Source organism: Perna viridis, chromosome 2 (assembly GCF_037379345.1).
Source record: "Perna viridis isolate PV_CMFRI_1.1 ecotype Kerala chromosome 2, ASM3737934v1, whole genome shotgun sequence".
Lineage (NCBI taxonomy): Eukaryota > Metazoa > Mollusca > Bivalvia > Mytilida > Mytilidae > Perna > Perna viridis.
The window spans coordinates 51,346,601-51,369,842 of NC_142446.1; the positions used below are offsets into that span (position 1 = coordinate 51,346,601).

Here is a 23,242-nt window from a genome sequence, read left to right on the forward strand (position 1 = left end):
CATCAAACTCATTCAATAATATATCCAAATCTCCCCATGGAATATCTCACAATAAACCATGTGCTTATAGTTTTTTTTTAATGATTCTTCTTATAAAACCTTATTTCAAACGTTTCTTTTAGAACGATTGTTGAAAGAGCTAATTTTTACATTGTACAGTATATACGTGATTAATTTTCAGTTTATCAAGCCGAACAGTGTTTGACGTTCAGAATTCACCCTAGACGCTGCAGCCAGTGCCATCAGAAGTCGGAGACAAAGTGAATAATTTTACGAGACTTTGATTTGAATAATATCCGAGAATCTGCAGCGTATTACAACTTATTTATTATGTCAAAGCTTGCCGTAACTACGCAGACTTTTTGTATCTCGCTTGACTTTTGGAACAGGGTTATGTTGCTAAAAGATTGAATTCATCAATATAGAAGTTATTGTCGTCATCATGAAATCGTGGATCGTTACGGGGTATCCATCTGCAACATGAAAACTGATTTGTTCAACGTGTCATAGTTTTCCTTTCCTCTTTCGACTACCCAGGACTTGACTTTTTACAAGCAACTCGACGGGTGTTTCTAGAAGAGCAGAGGACGCTTACCCTACCGGTACACCTGGTCCAGGCTCCCAGTTTATAGTAGTCCGAGTTGCTCATTTACTTTTGTTAGTTTGTATGTATTATTTTTGGTTATTTTATGTTCTTTGTTGTGTGTGTTTGTTTTTCATGTATTGCCTTTGTACCTTGATAACATTCTTTTGATTTCCGCTAGAATCTTGTTTCCCTTGATTACTCTTGCAACTCTTCTGAATTTTGCATTTGAATACAGTTTATTTTGCAATTAAAACATTGGATTTATATGTATAACCTTCCCTTCATTTTGATTTAAGTATCATCGAAATACGACAGCTTTCTCGTTCATTATTGATACAAAGATAAAATGCTTCTACAAGTAACATACATGTACTTAGTTGTAGAAAATAAAAAAAGTAAAGAATTAGAAAACTTGCCATCAAGTCTAAAATTGAGTTGCAAGAGAGGGTGTATTCTTTTAAACTCCATCGAGAACTGCGCATTAAAAATGCGTTCAGAATAAATAAACTTTTTGTTTGCACAACCGAATGAAAACAACCCCTATCAATGAAGTATTAAAGTAAGAAAATATACAAATATAACGAGATAAAACACAGATACCTGGGAAACAAAAACAGAATAATGGAAAAACATATATGAAATTATTTGGAAACTTAATCATTTTAAATCATGGATCAAAATAAACAATTGCTTTTTTTGTGATGTTAACCTTTGAACTCGATTAACGAAAAACTGCAGACGACCACTTTAAATTTAAAGTTAAGACTGAAGTATCATGTATGATATTTTATGACGATTAAACTTTCTTTAATGTGGTCTTGGTCACTGGGCTATTGGTAGTACTTGGATTATTGAAGAAAATAAACTGATTATCTGCCGCTAGCAGTCATGTCATCGTTTTCTACGTTTAGGTCGTCAGATTCAATTTTTTATGACAACGGAACAAGTAAATCTGCCTCTCGAAAAATCTGGGTTTGTGCAACTGTTTCCATCGTTTTCGGGTTCGCTATTGGGATTCTTGTTGGACGTTTTGCGACATGTCCAGAGGAGAAGAAGATTCCGCAACCCGACGGGACATTTCTCCCGGGAGTCCCAAACTCTATAATACAAGACGGAGACCCGACTATCAGCGAAGAAATTATCAATAGCATTAAAGCTGAAAACATAAAGGAATATCTCAGGTCAGTATCTTTGAATTATCATTTTTTTCTTTATGTTCAGACAAGGATCCAAGAAAAGGTGTACCGGGCGTACGCCTCCTACAAAATGGGGAACATTTTATATTCCATGAAATCTAGGTTTCCACAAATTCTAGTTCTAAATATCCCTCCCCTAACTTGAAACCTTATGTTTACATTGTACATGAAAAACTTATGAATTATTAAGATACTGATTGATTGTGACTTTATTTGTGGTATGTCGAAATCAGCTGTTTCAAGATGACCCTGATAATACAACCTTTCAACGATATTTTTTATTTAAAGTCTAGTATATTACACAGTATCTTTCTCGTGCGTCCATTTCTGCGTTGTCAAGTGCCAACATCTTGATCCAAAAATTCAGCACACTGTTTAGTTGTCTGAGTGTCTTTTGATCAACACATGTAATGACAAGATATGGACACGACAAAAATGTATTGTATACATCAAAAATAAATGACGTGCAAAATATATCCTGATTGAGGATCTATTTTCATAATTTAAAACCCATTCTTAAAACTACAACAATTTGATGAGAAATTTATATATGAATAGGATAGTTGTGGAAAACGTATTTACACAAATTTGTCAACACAGTGTGATGTTAAACATATTCATTCTAAAGATATTTAAATTTACGGATATTAGATATGATCAAACACAAAAAAACATATTTGTCTGCACAAAAATTTTTTTTGTGAGCACAAAGTATTTTTGTCTTTACATGTCCTGATGATTATTCCATTTGTCCTTGAGACAATTACACCTTTTTCTCTTTCGACTACCACGGACTTTACTTTTTATTAGCAACTGGGCGAGTGTTTCTAGAAAAGCAGAGGACGCTTACCCTACCGGTGCACCTGGTCCATGCTCCCAGTTTTTAGTGGAGTCCGAGTTGCTCATTTGCTTTTGTTACTTTGTATGTATGATTTCAGTTACTTTATGTGTTTTGTTGTGTATATCTATGTCTGGTCTTTGTCCCTGGATTACATTCTTTTGATTACCGCTATGGCCTTGGTTCCCTTGATTACTCTTTAATGACATTAAACATTCAGTAGAAACAAGAAGGGGTTTTGTGAAACGTAACAGAAGTACCAGCGTATAACCTAAAAGTCAAAATAGTAAATATTTTCAGAAATCACTAAAGGATCTTCAACAAGTGTAAACGCACCTTTAAGCAAGCGTTCTAAAAGTCCCCAACAACAAAATTAAAAAAATCCACGGTAACAGAACGATGACACTTTTTGTTTGAGTAAATAAGGTGTGCTTATACGTTGCTTTTGGATATTTAAGTAGCTTACAGAAAAAGCGAGTACTCTTTCGATGTAGATAGGGAATTGAGCGCTCACGTTTACCTCCGCCACAGACTTTGTTTGCCAACCTGTAATCCAGTGGTTGTCGTTGTTTTTTGTTCAATCATTGTGAATGACTTAAGACTTTTTCTTATGTATTATTTTAGTTACTTTATGTTCTTTGTTGTGTATGTCTGTTTTCCATGCCTGGTCTTTGTCCCTGGATTACATTCTTTTGATTACCGCTAGAATGTTGGTTTCCTTCATTACTATTTCTATAAATTGGGTCGATTTTCGTCTTTTATAAATAGTTTCACTTCACTTATTTTGGGGTCATATTGTTTGGGTTTTGCCCATTATTGAAGACCATGTGGTGACCTGTAGAAGTTTATTTGTTCGTTGCTTTGTCTTTGTGGGATGACTGTCTCATTACCATTCATATCACATCTTTAAAAGCTACGAAAACCCAAATTTTAAGTTTGAGGAACAACTGATAGTGGGACGGAAAAATGAAGCCTAAATACTTCTAGTACCACTGGAAAGACTTGTGACATCTGTTTCTTCAAATTTTTGTCTGTAAGGGACGACCATTGTGACATTCCTCGGTAAGGCTGGGAAGATGTTTTCGAACCAAATATTTATTTTCGCCATATTCACAGTTATAATATTTATTTTCCAAATACAACGAATCAAATTATCATTTTCATGTATGTCAAAGCACTACTTTCGGATCAGTTTGATTTGAAAGGATCATTTGTTTCTCTCATCTTCAAGATCAAATTTATTTCTGAAAGGGTCTGAGTTTTAATATTTATTTTAAATTCTTTCAAGCCTTCTCCCTCAAAATCAGACGGTGATTCCCCAACATAGCTTACCTTATACCACATTATACAATAAATTCACAATCGTTAACAATGCTGAAATAAAGAAAGGCTACAGTGTACAAAATTTTAATGTCAAATTGATTCTTCATATTCATCTATAAGCTAATCACCAGTTACATGACTGTATAAACATTTCAAACGTTTACTTAAAATTTTATTTTTATTATAGTTTGTAAAAGGAGTTTTCATCAACTCGTTAAATTGTCCCTAGCAATAAACTTCACTACGTTACGTATAGACGTTTTACGACTGTTACTTTCCCATGATTTTGTTCATTAGATAACGCTGTACTTTCTGGAGATGAAGTTTATGATTCTATTTTTATTGTTCGTTGCCTGGCACAGCTTAGTTGGAGATTAAAAGTTCGCCGCGTACTCGTCGTGCAATTTATGTGACAAGAAAATTTAAACTAAATCGTCACGGATCCAGAAATTCCGAAAAGGGGGTCCTGCTCCTACTCTGTATAAAAAAAACCCCATTATTTTCTAGCATATATCCTTTTTCCTTGGATTGGTCTATGGTATGATTGATTAAATCGTTTGCACGGTTCATGGTAAATCATTTGTACGATTAAGTATAAAAAAGAAAATCGTATCATGTGTACTATTTAATAAAGCATTCGTTTTTTTACAATTGGACTCAAATAACTTTTTCTTGTATCATGGGAAATTGTATTCTTGGTATTCTTTGGTGTGCTTTTTAAAAGTTTTCTGTATATGGATAATTTGGTCTAATTTTCTGATGGTCCACGTCAGAGTCCAAATTATAAATATAATTGATTTCCACGGGCTCATTTATTCTGAATCATGCTGATAAGTTGATATTTTGGTACCTGACAGGGATACAAGGTCTATGATAAAAATGTCATGGACCACAATTCTACTATTTATGAAATGCTTATATGATAAAGATCAAAATCACTGTTATTGTCTATTGAACCCTAAATATTGTTTTCTTAAATTGGCCCATCCGTATCCATTGTGAACTTGTCAAAATGCTTCCTTTCGTTTGCTTCAATATTATGCTCAGTCAGAATTCGCATATTCTTTGATAATAATACATCAAACACAATGGTGTAATATTTTACACAGGGAACTAACAGAGAATCCACACCTAGCAGGAACTCCCGCAGATTGGGACCAGGCAAATGAGCTGAAACAGTTCTGGACAGATAATGGTTTAGATGAAACATTTATCACAGAGTATGATGTACTTCTCTCCTACCCCAATACGACAGACGAAGATAATATGAACCAGATACAGATTATAGACCCTGACGGGAACATTATCTACAAGTCACCACTATATGAAGATATTCTCGACCAATCAGAAAATAAAAGTAACGTTGTTCCTCCGTTTAACTCTTACTCAAAACCAGGAGTTGTAAAATCGGTAAGTCTTGAAATCCTTTATTGGTACAGTGAAACCTGCTGAAAATGACCTTCAAACGGTAAAATCAACAAACGATCACTTGAACTGATGTACTACATATCTAATGGAATGTTGTCTTGGTTACTGGGCTATTTAATATTACTTGGAATGTTTGTCCATTTAACGTTTATTCAAAGCAATTAGTAGTAGAATAGATAAGTCTTGGAATCTTTAATCGGTAGAATGAAACCTGCTTTATAATAACCTTTAAAGGGAAGGTAAAGTCCTGTCTGATAAGACAGGGAGTCTAATATATAGGTTGATTTAACATGCATGTTAGATGCACTACATCGGAGTAATTTGATTATTATAGTCTTTTAATACAGGTTATTGCTTTATACAGGTTTGACTGTATATTAAGAGTGTATCTGCGACCAAAGCGAGTCTTTCAAATATTTGTGTTCTTAATTTTGGTTAGCCAACGAAGCTCGATGCTCAGGCAAACTTGATTTTTTTGTAACGCACCATTTATCGAATTTGTAAAAACATTTCTCACTGCCGATTTTTTTCTGAAATGTTATTCTGGTAAAATAATGTGTTTAGTCTTTTTAATTCTAGTCTGAGTTGGTGTACGTCAACTATGGCAGAGTGGAAGACTACCGTCATCTGGATAGCTTAAGCATTAACGTTTCCGGTAAAATCGTCATTGCTCGGTATGGAAAAATATTCAGAGGCGACAAGGTGAATAAAACTGGTATTTTTAGGTAAAAGATAGATGAGTATATTTTAAACAGATCCTATCTTTAAAAAAGATAGGCGACGCACTAAATTTGTTCTTTTTTTTTACTTTTAATTTTCTACATTACATTCAGGAAATAACACATGGCACGCAATTTCAATTTTCGATATTTTTTTTTCGAACGCCCCTATTTTATCAGTATTTGGCCAATCGAGAGACAGAATTGCGGTCAGGTGACTTGCGTTTCCATGGAAGAGCGTCTTTAAGGTCAAAGGGTAGAAAGCGAAACTATACCGACTGCGTGGGAAAAATCCAATAAAGTTAAGATTTATTTACATTTCATCTAGGCTTATTTTTCTGATTGTAACTTGTTTGAAAACGTTTTTTTACGTCTCTGTAGCTCCAATGACATGCATAATTAAACATACGTATGAATTTTACACATGTGTTTAAATATACATTGGTGTGTAAATACTCCATGTTAATGCAAATACGTACATATTAAAGAGTAATCGAGGGAACCAAGGTTATAGCAGTAATCAAAAGAATGTAATCCAGGGACAAAGACCAGACATGGAAAACAGACATACACAACAAAGAACATAAAGTAACTAAAATCATACATAAAAAAGGAAGAAAAGCAAATGAGCAACTCGGACGCCACTAAAAACTGGGAGCATGGACCAGGTGCACCGGTAGGGTGAGCGTCCTTTGCTTTTCTAGAAACACCCGCCGAGTTGCTCATAAAAGTCAAGTCCGGGGTAGACAAACGAGGAAAGGAAAACTATGAACCGTTGAATAAATCAGTTTTCATGGTGCAGATGGATACATCATAACGATCCACGAGTTCATGATGACCATAAAACTTCCGTAGTGATGACTTCAATCTTGTAGCAACGTAACCCTGTTCCAAAAGCCTATTTGTTAGAGTTCTAGCGCGATACAAAAAGTCTTCATAGTTTCGGCAAGCTCTGGTATAACGTATGAGTTGTGATATGAACACTCCGTACGCAGGTGCTGAAGGGATGTTGCCGCAGATGAAAGGAAAGTTGGCAATTCTGAATGAAAAGTCATCACGTTTGTCGTAAAGTTTGGTCAATAGTTTTCCTTTACCATCGATTTATAAGTGTAGGTCAAAATATGAGGCTGACCTTACATTGTCTGTAGTATCCTTTATCTCAAGTTCTTTGGGGTAGATGCGATGTATCAAATCCCCGAAATTAGGATTATTTAAAGATAATACATCATCTATATAGCGGAAACTGAGTTTAAAGGATCTAGCCAAACGATATTCTTTCTTTCGGATTAATCTGCATCACCTCGCGACCAGATGGAAATAAATAAATGGTACTATTCACAAGGTCATGAAATAAATTTTGTACTTGTAAATGCAAACAGTACGGAAGCCGAGAAGCCACGCATTTAAAAAAAAAAATTCGGGTTTTTTCTTGAAAATTAAAGATAATAAGTTGGAAATTCAAGATAGTTTCTTGAAAATTCAAAATAATAACTTGAAAATTCAAGAAACTTTATTGAATTTTGAAGAAACTATCTTGAATTTTCAAGAAAAACCCAGAAAATTTAAAAAAAAAAAAACGAGGCCGTTCTCGGCTTCCGTAAAAAAGTATAAATAATTGTTGGTTTGAATTAACTAGGATTAATACTTAGTGCAATCAGTGAAAGGAGTCTGTTCAAAGAAGTCCTTTGAACAAAACTTCATGTATATGTTTTTAAAAGATTCGAAATTATTTTATTATTTTGTCTTTTGACATCGTCCCTATTTTCAGTTTTATTGTAAGTACATGTAATCATGCGTTGGCCGACATGATACCAGGTAGTTTAACATAAGAGTGACTGACAGTCAGACAATTGTTATGCTACATACAGAGATACATATACTGATTATGAAAAATAGGAATGATCACTGACGCAAAAGGGATCCTGAATCAACTGAAAAAGAACACATTAAGAGTCACGTGCTCACGAATGTTTTCCAAACCCGGAGTCTTCGACTAGCACCAGAAATGACAGATACACATGTACTCTAAACATAAACATAGCAAAAATAAAAATATAAATGATCAACAGGCTATCAATTCGAAGACAAAACATCTATAGTTCATAAGTTTACAACACAATTGAAACAAGTAACATAAGTCTACACAAAGTCATTCCGTATAGTTTTGTCCATCATTGCATCATTTCCATCGTGCAAGACAATTTATTCTCATCAACTTCAGCATTCCACTGGTTATCATATATCGTCCCGATATTCTGTAATATACTGTGAAAGTACTTTAATTCGTGGGAACCAAATTTTGTGGTTTAGAGAAAATTATTAGTTCGTTGATTCTTGATTTCGTGTATTTGACAACTCTACCATACAAACGAATAGAAAATTTCCTTTTCGATGGCAACCATATTTCGTAGTTTACCCAGCCAACGAAAACCACGATAATTGGTATTCCACGAACAAAAATACTTTCACAGTAACATAAGTGCAATCACCATACATGCCAACTCAATATGCACGTCTAGTCGTTACTGTAGACATCCACATCAACCTTTCAACTAGTCTAAATTTTCTCTGACCCTGCAAACCCTCTTCTTATCTATACAAATGAGAAAGAGGAAGGTTGCAATGTAAGAGGAAATTCGGACTAAAGTTAATGTTCAGTGAATGTTTCTAACAAATGAACTGTCAAAACTCTTCTGAATTTAACCTGTGGTAATTCCAGTGCACTCCAAAATAGTAGGAAATGGATCTTCTTTGTCGTTTTTGAAAGGCAAGATTTCCACCAATTGTGAGGATGTGTCAACAGAAGACTTGAGTATTGATTGACTGCTTGATTATTATTTTTTTTAAAATATGCACCCTTCAAAAACCCAAATAAATGCTTAGCAATTTTGCTTTTACACACTTGTGTAAATTTGCACACACAAGTACAATTGTGCATGTAAATGGAGCTTATGTTTTGATAAAAAAATAAATCTTAACTGCTGAATATGCACCGGTATTTAGCCTATTAAATCGCTGCTTTCAAACATACCATAGGCCAATCTGGCGGCCAAAAGAGGAGCTATTGGAATCATCTTGTACTCAGACCCAGCTGATTATGCTATGGGACAGACAGATAGGGCGTATCCTGATGATTGGTGGCTACCATCCTCAGGGGCACAGCGTGGAACAATTTTCCTTCGGTCTGGCGATCCGTTAACACCCGGATATCCATCCACAGGTACTTAAAATGATCGTTTGATGTTGTGACGTGCCTGTTTGTTATGAAATAACCGAAAGGTAATTAGCATTTTGCCAAGCTCCGAAACAGCATCTGACGTTCGAAATTCACGCTCTAAACGCTGCAGCTAGCCCTCTCAGAAATTTCAAGGTTCTTGAAAAATCGGGAAAAAGTTAATGATTTTACGCGATGTTTTCCGATTGTCAAACGACGTTTGATTTGAATAATGTCCGAGAAATTCGAAAGGCCTGTTTGCAGCGGTTAGTTATAGAGGAAACGAACTACTATTGCTGCGTAGAACTTGACATTCTTTTCAACATATCGAGTCATATTTTAACGTGCTCTATAGAGTTCCTGATACTTATATGCTAATTATTGCATAAAGGGAGAAAAAAAAGAAAAGCAGCCAACAGGGATAAAGGGATACTTGAGAGTATCAAATGAGTAGTCAAAAAACATAACGAGTAACAAGTAATCTATAAGGAATAAGAACCAATTAGGGAATGAATAATATGCATGACATGAGAAAAAGGGGGAAAAGGAATAATTATCGGAGAAGTAGCGGAAAAATAATAAAAAACGTTACGACTACGAATACGAGTTTAATAACTAGTAACTCGAGGCTTGTAGTAACCATTTATTTATTAAGCGTTCTCTTTTAAAGAAACTGGCCCCAAATGGCAGATTTCATTTAAAGTAGTAAATTCTGCATTAAAAAAATGTTTCAGAATATTTTTTTTTCAAATATTTCTCGTCTTAAAGACACAAGACAAATCTAAAAAAAAAGGAGCGAGTTTTTATTTTGAGAAAAAGTAAGTGTTTACTACCTTTTCTGTTTGTTTTGCACTTGACTTTGTACTTTACAACTCTGTAAATTATGAGTTATTGTTTAGACATTTACTTAGTCAGTAGTAGTGTGTTAAGTAACACTCAAGAATCATGCAAAATATGATTCATGGTTGAAAAGCCTACATATTTTCATTTTTGATATTTTTGTTGAAAATGTTGTAGTAAACAGAAATAAACAAGTGACTTTTCATATAACCCATGTGTGACAAAAACTATATAGAATGTTCTGTAGAATTCAGAATTAAGGGAAATAACTCTGTAAATGACTCTAAATTACAATAGAAACTGTTGGATTTTCAATGTGGATTATCTACTAAGAACAGACAGAATGGAATGAATGGTTATACATTTCATCTTATATACCTATAAAGCAACTTAATAACAAAAATAAAAATGTGTAGCCTTTTTGGGGTCTATCATATATTACAGAACTTGCATGGTTCTTACAAAGACTACTACTTAAGTCGGTTCACTTTCTTGTATGTGCTTAAGCAGGAAGTCTCAAAATATATTTTACGATTTCGCGGCAATATATTGGCTGACCATTGACTTCAAAACAGTTACATCGCACTTCAATCAAAAGAGGAAAAAATTAAAAAGTTTGCGCGCCTAGCTTCTTTTCAGTTTACCTGGTAAAGCTAACAATACACTGACCTGACAACAGATGCAAAGGGGTATTGATTGGTCAATATTTACAGCGTTAATAGACTTTGGTGTAGTGCTTTGCAGAAGTCTCAAAATTTATAAAGAACGATCGATATTTTTTTTAATACACGGCAGTTTTTGTTTCCATTTTTTAAATCACATTTTCTAACCCAGTACTGTTAAATACTTATTATGTTTTTTCCTGCTAAGCATGGAAATGGTATGAGAAAAATACAAATGTGCCCTCATTACAATAGTTTTTGTTATTCAGTCCACAGCAAGAAAATAGATATTCCATATACGAAGAACTCGTTGGCTTTTTGTTGAAAAATCGTCAGTGTTTTTTTTTTGTTTGCTTGTGTAATTGGTATGGACTTTGAATGTTTTATTTCAGATTCTGCATACAGAGTGGCTGAAAACAATTCCGAGGCATCGTTACCAGATATAATATGCCATCCGGTTGGATATGGAATAGCTGAACAATTTCTTCGGTACGATATTTATTTCCAGTCTGTACCTTTAGTATCTATATATGTGCAATCTTTCTGAGTTTCTGTTTTAGATATTTATTTTGCCCTATACGAGGTTTTATCGAATATTTCGAGTTATTTTTGTCTCTTTGTCTTGAGTTATCACCGTTGTATTCTGTTTTTCAATTTGTTGCTTGTCTTATCGTTTACAGTTTTCTTGTTTATGGTACATCACTTTATATAGTCGTGCTTATTTGCCTTGGGACCTGATTTAACAGATACTTGGATAAATCCTGGTCTGGTAAAGAAATATCCGCAATTTTGTTGCATTGCAATGCATCATTCAATTTAATACAAGATCGCTGATTTTACATTCTTGTTTTATTTCTATACTTAATGTTTTTCCCCAATGCATTTTGAATAAAGAAAACCTATAATATCCCATTCCTACTTAGCATTAAATCTGTGTTCAAAACCATTTATCTCGTAATAAAATTTTACGAAGTTACTAATGTAATAATATAAGAATAGAGTTCTTGTATAGAGTATTGGTTGATGACCCTTGACTCTATTTATGCGAAAAACGACACCATGTATCGATTTGATCGCAGTAAAATTAAGATTTTCAGGAATCGATGATGTACGATAAAGCTGTATGGTTTTATTACGAGCAAATATTCTAAAATGTGGTCGTACTATCTCTGATGGTTCTTATGCTGATGCATCGTCGGAAACCCACGACTGATAGCAATCGTACCTTTCTCCATCACAATATACGCATCTGAGTCAGCCGTGTGTTTCTGACGATGATATGCTGATGAGAGGATACTAGATTCTTGACGCCTACACTGTACCGATAGTGGCAATATGTACTATGATTGGTATTTTTGTATTTATAAAAAAATATCAGTGTATGTTTACTTAAGTAGAAGTCTTTGTAAGAATCATGCAAATTTTGAAATATGTAATATACCCCTCAAAAAGGCTGCACATTTTAATTTTCGATATTAAGTTATTGGTCTATATATGAAACGTATAATTTTTTAATCCAATCTTTCTTCTCTTAAGAAATAATCCATATTGAAAATCCAATAGTTTCTATGGTATTTTAGTGTCATTTACAGAGTTATCTCCCTTAATTTTGAATTCTACAGTGCATTCTATATAGTTTTTTTTATCTCATACTCCTCGGGTTCTATGAAAAGCCACATTATATTCTTGTTTACTTAAAGCTGCATTAGCTGCCATTTTCGTCATTTTTTGTCTCTTTTGAAATATACCTTAACTTTGAATTATTTCTACTAAATAGTACTTTTCTTGTACAATTTCATTCGATATTCACAAATAAAATGCATTAAATATATGAAATAGGTATCTGTATATTTATTGTCTTGCAAGACAAAAAATCGACCTAGATAAGTTTGTGTGCATGTGAACTCTGGTGACCTTAATCCGCGCATGTGCTGTAAGGACCGCTTTTTTAAAAACAAGTCTGATTGCAAAGCGAAAGTGGTTATTCAACGGCAAGGAAGAACGACGGACTCAAGCTGTAAAAGAAAAAAGTTCGAATATAACGCAAGGATCCTTTTGAAATTTACGTATTGCGATATAAAGCGGCTCAAATATGATCATTATTTATTTGAAAACAAATCAAGTTATAGATGAAATGAAATGAAAACAAGACACGTGCTTACCTGTGTATCCATTATTGTTATTTTTTTACCAAGGTTAAAGTATCTTTAACCCTGGGGGCATATCCTGTCGGCAATCTTCGGAAGTAATGGCGAAAAATAATTAGATCAGACCTATCGATATTCTTTGACTGAAAAAAGCGTTTTCGCAATATTCTGTAGGTATTGTCGACATTAATTGCTTCAGTTGCATTTGTACAATCTTGCTTCATTGAATCAGCAAAATTCAGTAGAATCAAAACTGAACAAATTTGGCAGCTAATGCAGCTTTAAGCATTTTTAACAAGATATAAAAAATAAAACCAAGCATCACATTTGTGGAATGATACTACTTAAATCATAATGTTTCAGTCCTTGGCTTCGACTTTCAATCTTTTGTTATACCCTCAAAGGTCTTTCATCACATATGTTGACGTTGTTGCAGATCGAGAGAAAAAATAGTCGGCACGTCAATTTATAAGTGTTGGATGCATGGTAATATAGGTATATCAATATTTCTGTCGCAGGGAAATGACAGGAAACGAAACAATTGAAGGATGGAAAGGAGCTATTCCAAATGTTACGTACAAATATGGCGGTCAGTTACAAAACAGTACTTGGTAAGCTGTTCGCTTTAAATTGCATACTAGGTAGAACGCTGTGAAATATTATTGATTTCGTTTTACAATTTGAACCAAAAACTGTTCAACTTTTAAATTGAACTGACAACTTCTGTAAAATCTTTTAACATATTACTTGCCATTTTGCATACTACAAAAAAATCATGAAATACACAGGGGTCAAGTGTCAATATGAAATTATTTTTTTTCAAGTCCAGCAATAATACTATTACAAAGTGAAATATTTCCTTAATTTCTTACGAAAAACAGATGATTGCGTTTCTTTAAAGGAAGGTTAAAATGCGAATATCCACAAAGAACTCGAGGAGAAAAACATACAATGTTTTTGGAATCATACGTGGTTCAGTAGAACCCGGTAAGTATGACATCTTACCTCAACCCGCTGTAACAAAGTACAACTTCTAATAAGATAATAATTCAGTAATTATGTACATTTAACAGATATGAGGCATGCAAAAAACCATTGTTCTTACAACTTCTGACATGTAACAACCAAAAACACAGAATCAGTACTGACAACACTATATATAGATTTTCTGCTGTAGTTCTATACAATACAGTACAATACAATGAGTACAAAACAATACAATAAAAACATGATACAGACCACGGTTCAAAAATGTCAAAATTTGATAGAACATCTATGAAAAAAAAATTATTTTCATATTTTCTTGGTTTTAGGAGTAATTGGCATTTATAGCTTTCCGTTTCGTAACCTTGATCTGGCAATTGCTTAAACGGACTATCATTTTGGTTATTTCCGTTGACTATCGCCTAGATTTCATCAGTTTGGTATTTTTGTTATCATCACCCCCTTTCCATTTCTCTCTTCTTTCTGTTGCTACTTTGGTAACTTCATATTTTGCTACTTTGGTAACTTCATATTCTAGCGTAGTTTTTAACCCTTTAGGTTTTTATCAATGTCGTAATATCAATTTCTTCAGACAGATACGTACTTCTTGGTAACCATAGAGACGCCTGGGTGTTTGGTGCCATAGATCCATCCAGTGGTACTGCTACCATGAAAGAGGTGTCACGTGTTATGGGACAACTTGTCAAATCAAGTAACGGGTTTAATTTCTGCAAATTCTAAATGAAATTATGACACTCTTAAGAAATTACATTTGTTTTAATTATTGTGTCATCCTTTCATAATAATTATAACTTTGTCAAATGCTAATGCACTCTTAATTCAAAAAAATAAATTTTATAGAGGTATAAAATGTTTTAGAATTTATCTGGACATTTAAGTAGCTAAAATTCCAAATTCTTATCAAATAATGTTTTTAAAAAAATCCATATTTGGATATTTGATAAATGAATAAATTATCAATTCCTCCTATTTTTAGAAAGGTGGAGACCGAGACGTTCAATTGTGTTTTGCAGCTGGGGAGCAGAGGAGTATGGCCTTATTGGCTCAGTAGAATGGGTTGAGGTATACGGCTTATGTTTGTATGGCCTTATTGGCTCAGTAGAATGGGTTGAGGTATACGGCTTATGTTTGTATGGCCTTATTGGCTCAGTAGAATTGGTTGAGGTATACGGCTTATGTCTGTATGGCCTTATTGGCTCAGTAGAATGGGTTGAGGTATACGACTTAAGATTGTATGGTAGGGATATACGGCTTATGATGGTATGTAAGGGGTATATGGCTAATAATTGTATGGAAATTGTATGTGATTGAGTTATACGGCATGTTATTTTTATGTGGCTCATCACTGTGCAAAAGTAACCGTCGCTAAAAAACAAAAACAAAAAACAAACAAACAAACAGACCAAACCAATATCCAACCAAAGCATCTATTTGGTAAGCTCTTTGATGGCCCGTGCAAATTCATGTATTACTTAACTTATCCCTCCAATTTGTTATTGTGAGTTCGGTCATATTGTTATAATTCTTGTTATATCTTTATACCATGGTGACTAAAAAATCCGCAACTGTTTGTGTGAGGTTGGAAGTTTTAAAGGAAGTTGGCTCATTCTTGTCAGCAGCTCTCTGTACTATTGTATTTATCGTTTGGTTGATGTGTATTATTCATTTAATGTTAATGTGTAAGCGCAAATAAATTTTGTCTACAATTAAAAAAATAAGTGCTCTTTAATGATATTAAACGAGCATGTAAGACTTTTTTTTATTAATGAATTACTTTAAAAATTGCAGCATTATGTAAAAAATTTGGCAGAAAGATCGATATGTTACTTGAATGTGGACTTGGCGTTGCAAGGTAAGTCATTAAAGGGAATAAAAAGGGTAATTCAGAAAAGTAAAAAAAATAAAAACGACCACCGTGATCAAGCGTTACAATTCGCTCACGGAGTCATTACTGTGTGAAAATGACTGAAATATGTTTAACCATACCAAGCATTCCAATTAGTTATAAAAATAGATTTGCCTATTTTAGATTTGAAATGGATAGATAGAATTTTTACATTGTTTGTATAGCTGAGATGAAGTCTATTTGTGACGCAGCAAAAAAGTTGATGGGCATGCTCAATATATACTTCCGGCTTGGGTAGAACAAACGAATTTTCCACTCTGAAGTGTATATTGGACATGATTTACGCACGCTCATCAACTATCTCACAGCACAAAAGGGTCTGTTGTAATTATGTAGTGTTCTAACTGATTATGTTACAGTAGCATGCAAATATGCAATAAGGTTTTCAAAAAGAAAACAATACATAGTAATCTTATCCTTTACTTACATTTATTTATTATTCGATTTTTCATTAACAAGAAAGAATTTCTTTTACTGTGTCTGTCCAAATTCAGTGTCATCATCGTCTTTCTGCAGGAAATTATTCATTGCGGGCACTAGCAACTCCCATGTTATATGATGTTATATTTTCTGCTACAAAGAAGGTTTGTGTCTATGATTAAATTCCATGAAACCACTTCACTGGATTATGTAAAAAAGTAGACATCACTATGTCTTTCAGGGAAAAAAATCACTTTTTTAAGTTACATGTACAGTAACATTTAGCTGTATTACTCTTTTTCTGATATAGAATGAAAACCTCCAAAATAGATCATTATTCATAGCAAGGAGACTTGAAGCTTGAAGGAAGATCTTCCAAAATTCGATATTTTTTTTGCAAATCAAACATGAACCTTTTTTATACTATTAATTTGATAAACAAAACAAACCACATATCATCACTCAAATTCTTGGTATTATTACATTTATCCAGATTTCATTTAAATCTTTAAGCACAGGCCAGCATTGGCTCAGGAAACTATTTTGTCAATATTATTGTGGATTGATATAAAGTATAATAAATGGAACTTTTCTTTGCAGTTTTAGTTTACTTGTATGTATAAACACTAAGTTACTCAATATAGGTTAAGAATCCCGACCAAAGTGATCTGTTGTACAAAACTGTCTATGATAAATGGAGAGCTACATTCCCCGATGACCAGAACGATCCAAATACCACCCCCATGTAAGTTGATGTGTACGAAATGATTTTGAGTGCTTCATAAATATTTCGATGACCAACCTAAAATGCGTAATATCGCTACTTAACGATCGTAAAAATTGACAGAAAGTTAGAAAAATAAATGATCATTTTTTTAATTTTGACTTGGTCTTAAAAAAATTCTTACGGTTGAATCTTTCGACCAATAATTGGTAAATATTAAAACAATAGCTGCAAAATTAATGCCATTTGTAAATTTTGGCTTGTTGTTACAAAAATTCTTACTGTTGTATCTTTTGACGAATTAATGGTAAATATTTGAGAAGTAGCTGCAAAAGAGGTTAATCTCAAAGTCGTTAGTCTCTTTCAGCAAACATTATGAAATAAATATCAATAAAAATCGTGAGATTTTATTCCAAACATAGAAATTAAAAGTCATTAAAAATGAATTCACCACTTACTCTTTGGTTTCCTTCAATGAAAAATAATTCCATATGACTTTGTAAAATTGCATTGTTTATTATAACATATAAAGGGCTTTCTTATAATGTACAAACTTTTTTCGCACTTTTATTTGTTTTGTGAGAAAATAACCAGATTCAGATTGAGTGTTGAATCCTGTAATATTTTTAAAAATTTTGAATGACCAAATAATTTGCCATATTTAAAGCGTTTTGTAGATATAATTTAGTTACCTTATGAGCGTAAGATGTGATCAAGTTATGGAACTAATTTCTGCAGTTACCGGAAAAGCAAAATTGTCCCGGAGACTGTTTAAAATTTCATATATCACCCACATTTGTATATACACAGTAACCTGATTTTGTTTACTATAGTGTTGGTGGAGTAGGTTCCGGAAGTGATTACGCACCAATGGTTCAGATGGTTGGCTTACCGGTAGCTGATGTCCGCTACACATATGATCCGGTAAGTGCATGCGTGATGCAGTACTGGATACACATAATATACGAGTAAAACCGTAAGAACTATGAACAATTTAAATGAATCAATGTTAACTTGACTTATAAATGTAACAATAATAGGATAAGTAATTGGAACGGATGAATAGCCAAAATACTATCAGAGTTAAATCTCCAAGCGTTCTCTGCACGACTAAGCATATTTTGGTTATTTACGATAACCAATTCATTGTCCTATTTATTATTATAAATTTTCTTCATAATTTAATCGATATTTTCAACATGAATTTTAAATTCTGTGATTGGACATCCTCCCAAGTCAGGGTTTTGAGTCCACCCTCGCTCCCTCAAACCCCTGACATCACTCATTCATATTTAGCGGGTATCGTCCAGCGCCATCTAGTGAGTTACTTTAATCTAACCCGGATCCGAAATCCAATCAAATCACTCGTAATAGAAACTCTTCGATATAACTTACAAAGTGGCTACACATAACGTCATTTTTTTCAGTAAAGAATCTAAACAGAATCTAAAGTTATCGTTTTTGCTCATATTGCATTATTTGTTACATCATACTTTCAGTGACTATATCGGATCGTTCATTACCTCGTATTATTATTGTTTACCTTTCCACAGACATTTTATGTTAAATCGATTTTCATTGGTGCTTCTCACCCGGAGAAGCAACCAATCGGAATTGGCAGGACGATACCCGATAAATATGAATGAGTGATGTCAGGGGTTTGAGGGAGCGAGGGTGGAATGTGATTGGAGGATTGATATCAAAGTTGTGACGTTTCGGCGGGAGAAAGTCCGAGAGTGAAGTTACCAAATTATCGGAGTTTATTACACTGGGAACATTCGATTAAAACACTGCTATTTATATAATAAATATAGAAGCACAGCACATTGTATCAAAATATTTTTGAAATAGCTCTAAAATTACCTGTTACATATTTTACATTGAAAGATACTTGAAGTTCAGTAAAACCTGTCGAATCCACCCTGAATAATCCGAAAACCTGCCTAAACCAAATAATGTAAAGTCTTTTTATATTAAGTTTAATGTATTTTGAACCGTGGCACATTTTTTTAAACCGAAACCTGTAGTTTTGCAGACATATTTTTCAAGTCCAAACGTAGTTTTGTTAAGAAAGGTTTCACTGTATCTTGAAATATGTGATTATGTTTTTGGAAATATCAATTGCATTTTTCGGTTCATGTTGCAGAAGGAGTTCCAGAGCTTGTCAACCTACCCATTGTATCACTCCAAGTACGAAACATTCAAAGCTGTTGATGAAATCATGGACAGAGGATTTAAGGTAATGTGCATATGTGGTCAGTTATGAAATCTTTAGTACATGAAAATGTTGGTTGTCCAAAAGTGTGTCTAAGGTAGTGGGTGTAGTCTAAATCATCCTTTTTCATTTTTTTTTAAATCATGCCGTTTGTGATTGCACACAATGCTATATTTGTTTATTAATCATCGAAGCGATTTTAACAAAACAAAATAAATCTCATAATCCAAAAAACCTTTTTTGTAGCACCACCAGGCAACTGGTCAGATATGGGCAGAAATGGCGAGACACCTTTCTGACACACTAGTCATACCTTTAGATGTAGTTAATTTTGCTAACGTACTAGAGAAGTTGGTTAAAACATTAGAAAAGGATTATGGGGAATTTCTTAGGAACAACAGCATTGATTTTGGTGAGTGAGGACATCCATTTATTCCTTTTTATATTACTGCTTTTGGCCAGGACAAAGATTTTCAAATCACTGGCATTTTATTTTATTAAAATGAGGGACAAATCAGATGTTACTTGAATAACATTTTAATTTGTCGATATTGCACCACTTTTTTATATCGCTGATGTCTCGACCTACGGCAATATGCGAAACTTCCTGTAACACACACTGTGCGTCTGCGTTAAGATTTCAAACACCACTTCCGAACTGCATATGTCATTTCCAAAGTACGTTACTTACCACGGAACGAATTTGAGCCATTCATATCTCAGCGCATCTACATCTATAGGATGTGGCTGACGCTCAGTTCTTTTTCAGACATAACAACCATCAAAACAAAAACAATAAAATTGTACAAGTAAAAACCATTACTTTTGTTCAATTTAAAGTTATTTTTGTTTGCGTTTTACACATAAAAAAAACCTTTCAATTTGAATTTTATTCTTTGGTTGGAAAAAATTAAATAGATTTTCGTGAAATGATTTGAAATTATACTTCGTTTTTGAAAATTGTGCATTTAGCTGATAGTAGTTGATTGCTATTAAATGGAGTCCTCTTTTTTAGATGCGTTGAAAACAGAAACCACGAAACTTAAAACAGAAGCAACCACTTTCGCAGACAGGGTTAAGAACGTTAACAGAAACAAGTCAGTGTATACTTTTATTTGTATATTACAAAGTAATATTTAAATCTGTCTCTTTTTACTTATAAATGTAAGTGTGTGTTGGTCAAGTGAATGAACCAATTTCCAGAAATGTCTACTAGCATTTATCATCTATCTTCCTATATGTAGGAGTTTTCTTGACTTTTTATGAGCAACTCGGCGAGTGTTTCTAGAAAAGCAGAGGACGTTTACCCTACCGGTGCACCTGGTCCATGCTCCCAGTTTTTAGTGGAGTCCGAGTTGCTCATTTGCTTTTGTTACTTTGTATGTATGATTTTAGTTACTTTGTGTTCTTTGTTGTATTTGTCTGTTTTCCATGTCTGGTCTTTGTCCCTGGATTGCATTCTTTTGATTACGCTATAACCTTGGTTCCCTTGATTACTCTTTCATGTGTGAAAATACAAATACGGTATATATAGATATTGCAGATTTCGGTATGCTGTACACGTGTTTCAAGAAGTAACCCTCTCATCAGTAGCATTAGAACCAAATACACAGTAAGATGAATTGTATAAAGAAGTACTCAATATCTAAACAGATCGAAATAGGAAGCCAAAGCAAGCGCCGATAAGTTCTACCAAGTTCAATGCAAGAAATGAAAACTCTGTGGTTTAGCGCCTTTGAATGTTATGTACTGCAAGTTTAGATAAATGATCTATTATATAAATCAAACGTCACTACTTTGTATGGAAGTTATTTCCTCAAAAGAAATATATATGTCAGAGGAATATATACTTTTTCAGTCCTTTGGACATCAGACAGATGAACGACCAGTTAATGCTTTTTGAAAGAGCATTTCTTGACCCCCAAGGACTACCTGGAAGACCGTATGCTCGGTTTGTATTTTTTCTTACTTTTTTGAAGAGTGCTGTTTTTTTTATGCTATATGCCAATTACAATGTCTAGAAGGTAAAAATAGAACATAAAGTGCACCATTATATCTTGTGTAGAGTAAAGATATAAGCTTAACATGAACTGTATTGTATCTTTTTGTAGAATTACAAATACAAACATGTTTATTTTATAAAAAAAAGGGGGGGGCTGCTATTCTAAGAAAGCCTTGGACTTTGTTTTACATCTGTATAAAAATGTTTTTTCCTCTTCCCGACTTGCGGACCTACATTTTGTCAACATTTATCTCCCTTTGGAGCAGGTGTCTATTCGGAACACGTAAGGTTTTCCATCCGATATCGACGATACTTTAGAAAATCTCGAAAGTCAAAAGGGAATTTCTCGTTCTACTGACCCTGCCATAAATTTTCATTACCCGGGATACAAATGAAAATCATCTTTATGTAACCTACCAACAAAATGAAACGCCCTGTAAATTTTAGAAACACTGTTATGTTTGTCTGCTGGGGATTTTCATTCGAGTTACCTCTTTTTTCTTCACCCGAATCCGAACTAATATACTAATATAAAGGCAAAAAAAGGAAATGGTCCTGACATGGGACAGACATCGAAGAAAATATTTGGTTTCATAACGCCAAACGCGCTAGACCGACCGATTCTTTTACGGTTAATTGTTTCCGGTACATTAATACCATATCACTCGGCATAAAATTGTTATCGGTCAGAGTCGGCAAAAACAAAAAGCGCAAAACATATATTGATGATGATATGAAAATCTATCGCCCATAACGTATCTGTTAGAAAGAGAATATTTGATCTAAAATTCAGACATGTCTCTTAAGCAACGATGATGCATTAAGAAGTCAAAATAGTGGTTAACTCACTAGTAGCTCAGACATATCAAGTAACAACTGAAAATTGTAAACACCATGTGCAGGTCAGGGGAAGCTGGTATTTGATAACCGATTCGTTTCGAATGAAAGGAATATACCTTAAAAGTCAGTGCAGACCAATGCTCATATAGGACATCGATTAGAGAGACTTCGAAATTAAACCTGCTCTTACGGGAGGTAACTCTGCAAAAAAAACAGGATAAAATATGGCTGCATCCCGAGCTCCGCAAGTAGGGAATATATTGACCTCAAAAACTTTGGAAACTATGCAGAATTTAAACTAACTCCGTATTACAGGAAACTTCAGTCTTACTTTGTTTAAAATAACCAATGATTTGATACTTTTAACAAGCAGTAGCAAGAAAAATCCTGACCGATCTTACTACCCTTAAAACAAACAAAACAAAAACAGAGAAAAAAACATTGTCGTCCACGGAAAAATAGTATGCTCTCATTTAACTTTCAGGCATGTGGTTTTTGCGGAAAGTCTTGTCAATACTTATGCCGGAAGTAGTTTTCCGGGTTTAGTGGATGCGTTATTTGAGATTAAAGATGATGCTGATCAGATAACACGATGGGAAATAGTCCGGAAACATTTCTCTGTCATTTTATTCACTATTGAGTCAGCAACATCCACGCTCAGAGAAGTTACAAAATTTATGCCAGTGTTCAATAAGGACCCATGAAACCATTACTCACAACAATGGTATAGATAGTTATAACTTAAAAGTAGTCAATATTTATATTTTATCTTTAAGTGTCTAATATAACGAGTGAATCATCCATAAGGGCTAAAGAGGTCACTATCACTAAGCAAAATTATGACTGTTAGATAGTACAAGAACTGTTTTCTCCAACCATGAAACGTGTAACTAATTTATGATGAACAAACGTAATATTTGTTATAAATGTATTTTTAATGTTCCCATCTTATGCATTTTTATTTTGCAATCCCGGTACTAAGTGATCGGGAATATGCATTATCCTTAGTTTTAGTAGCGGCGCATTTTATATTGCTAATTTATTTCGGGAAGTTGATCTTGTATTTCAAACATATATTACTTTATATGCATGAAATATAATTATATTTGATGTGGTATATATATATATTCGTTGTTCTGAGTTTAGTTTTGTTTTTCTCAAATCTGACCATGTGAGG

The 23,242-nt window shown here is 33.7% G+C and overlaps 1 protein-coding gene across 1 annotated transcript; it reads left to right on the forward strand.

Moving 5' to 3' along the window:
• Positions 1 to 1,166: 1,166 nt before the first annotated feature.
• LOC148625684 (N-acetylated-alpha-linked acidic dipeptidase 2-like) lies at positions 1,167 to 23,206 on the forward strand. The gene is made up of 18 exons (XM_088569364.1): positions 1,167 to 1,767; positions 5,053 to 5,353; positions 5,951 to 6,073; positions 9,127 to 9,310; positions 11,199 to 11,295; positions 13,472 to 13,564; positions 13,855 to 13,940; positions 14,530 to 14,649; positions 14,935 to 15,020; positions 15,747 to 15,810; positions 16,381 to 16,448; positions 16,929 to 17,029; positions 17,842 to 17,932; positions 19,155 to 19,247; positions 19,470 to 19,635; positions 20,239 to 20,320; positions 21,082 to 21,174; positions 22,550 to 23,206. The coding sequence occupies exons 1-18, from the start codon at positions 1,475 to 1,477 to the stop codon at positions 22,767 to 22,769; spliced, it is 2,361 nt and encodes a 786-aa protein (XP_088425490.1). The 5' UTR covers positions 1,167 to 1,474; the 3' UTR covers positions 22,770 to 23,206.
• Positions 23,207 to 23,242: the final 36 nt, after the last annotated feature.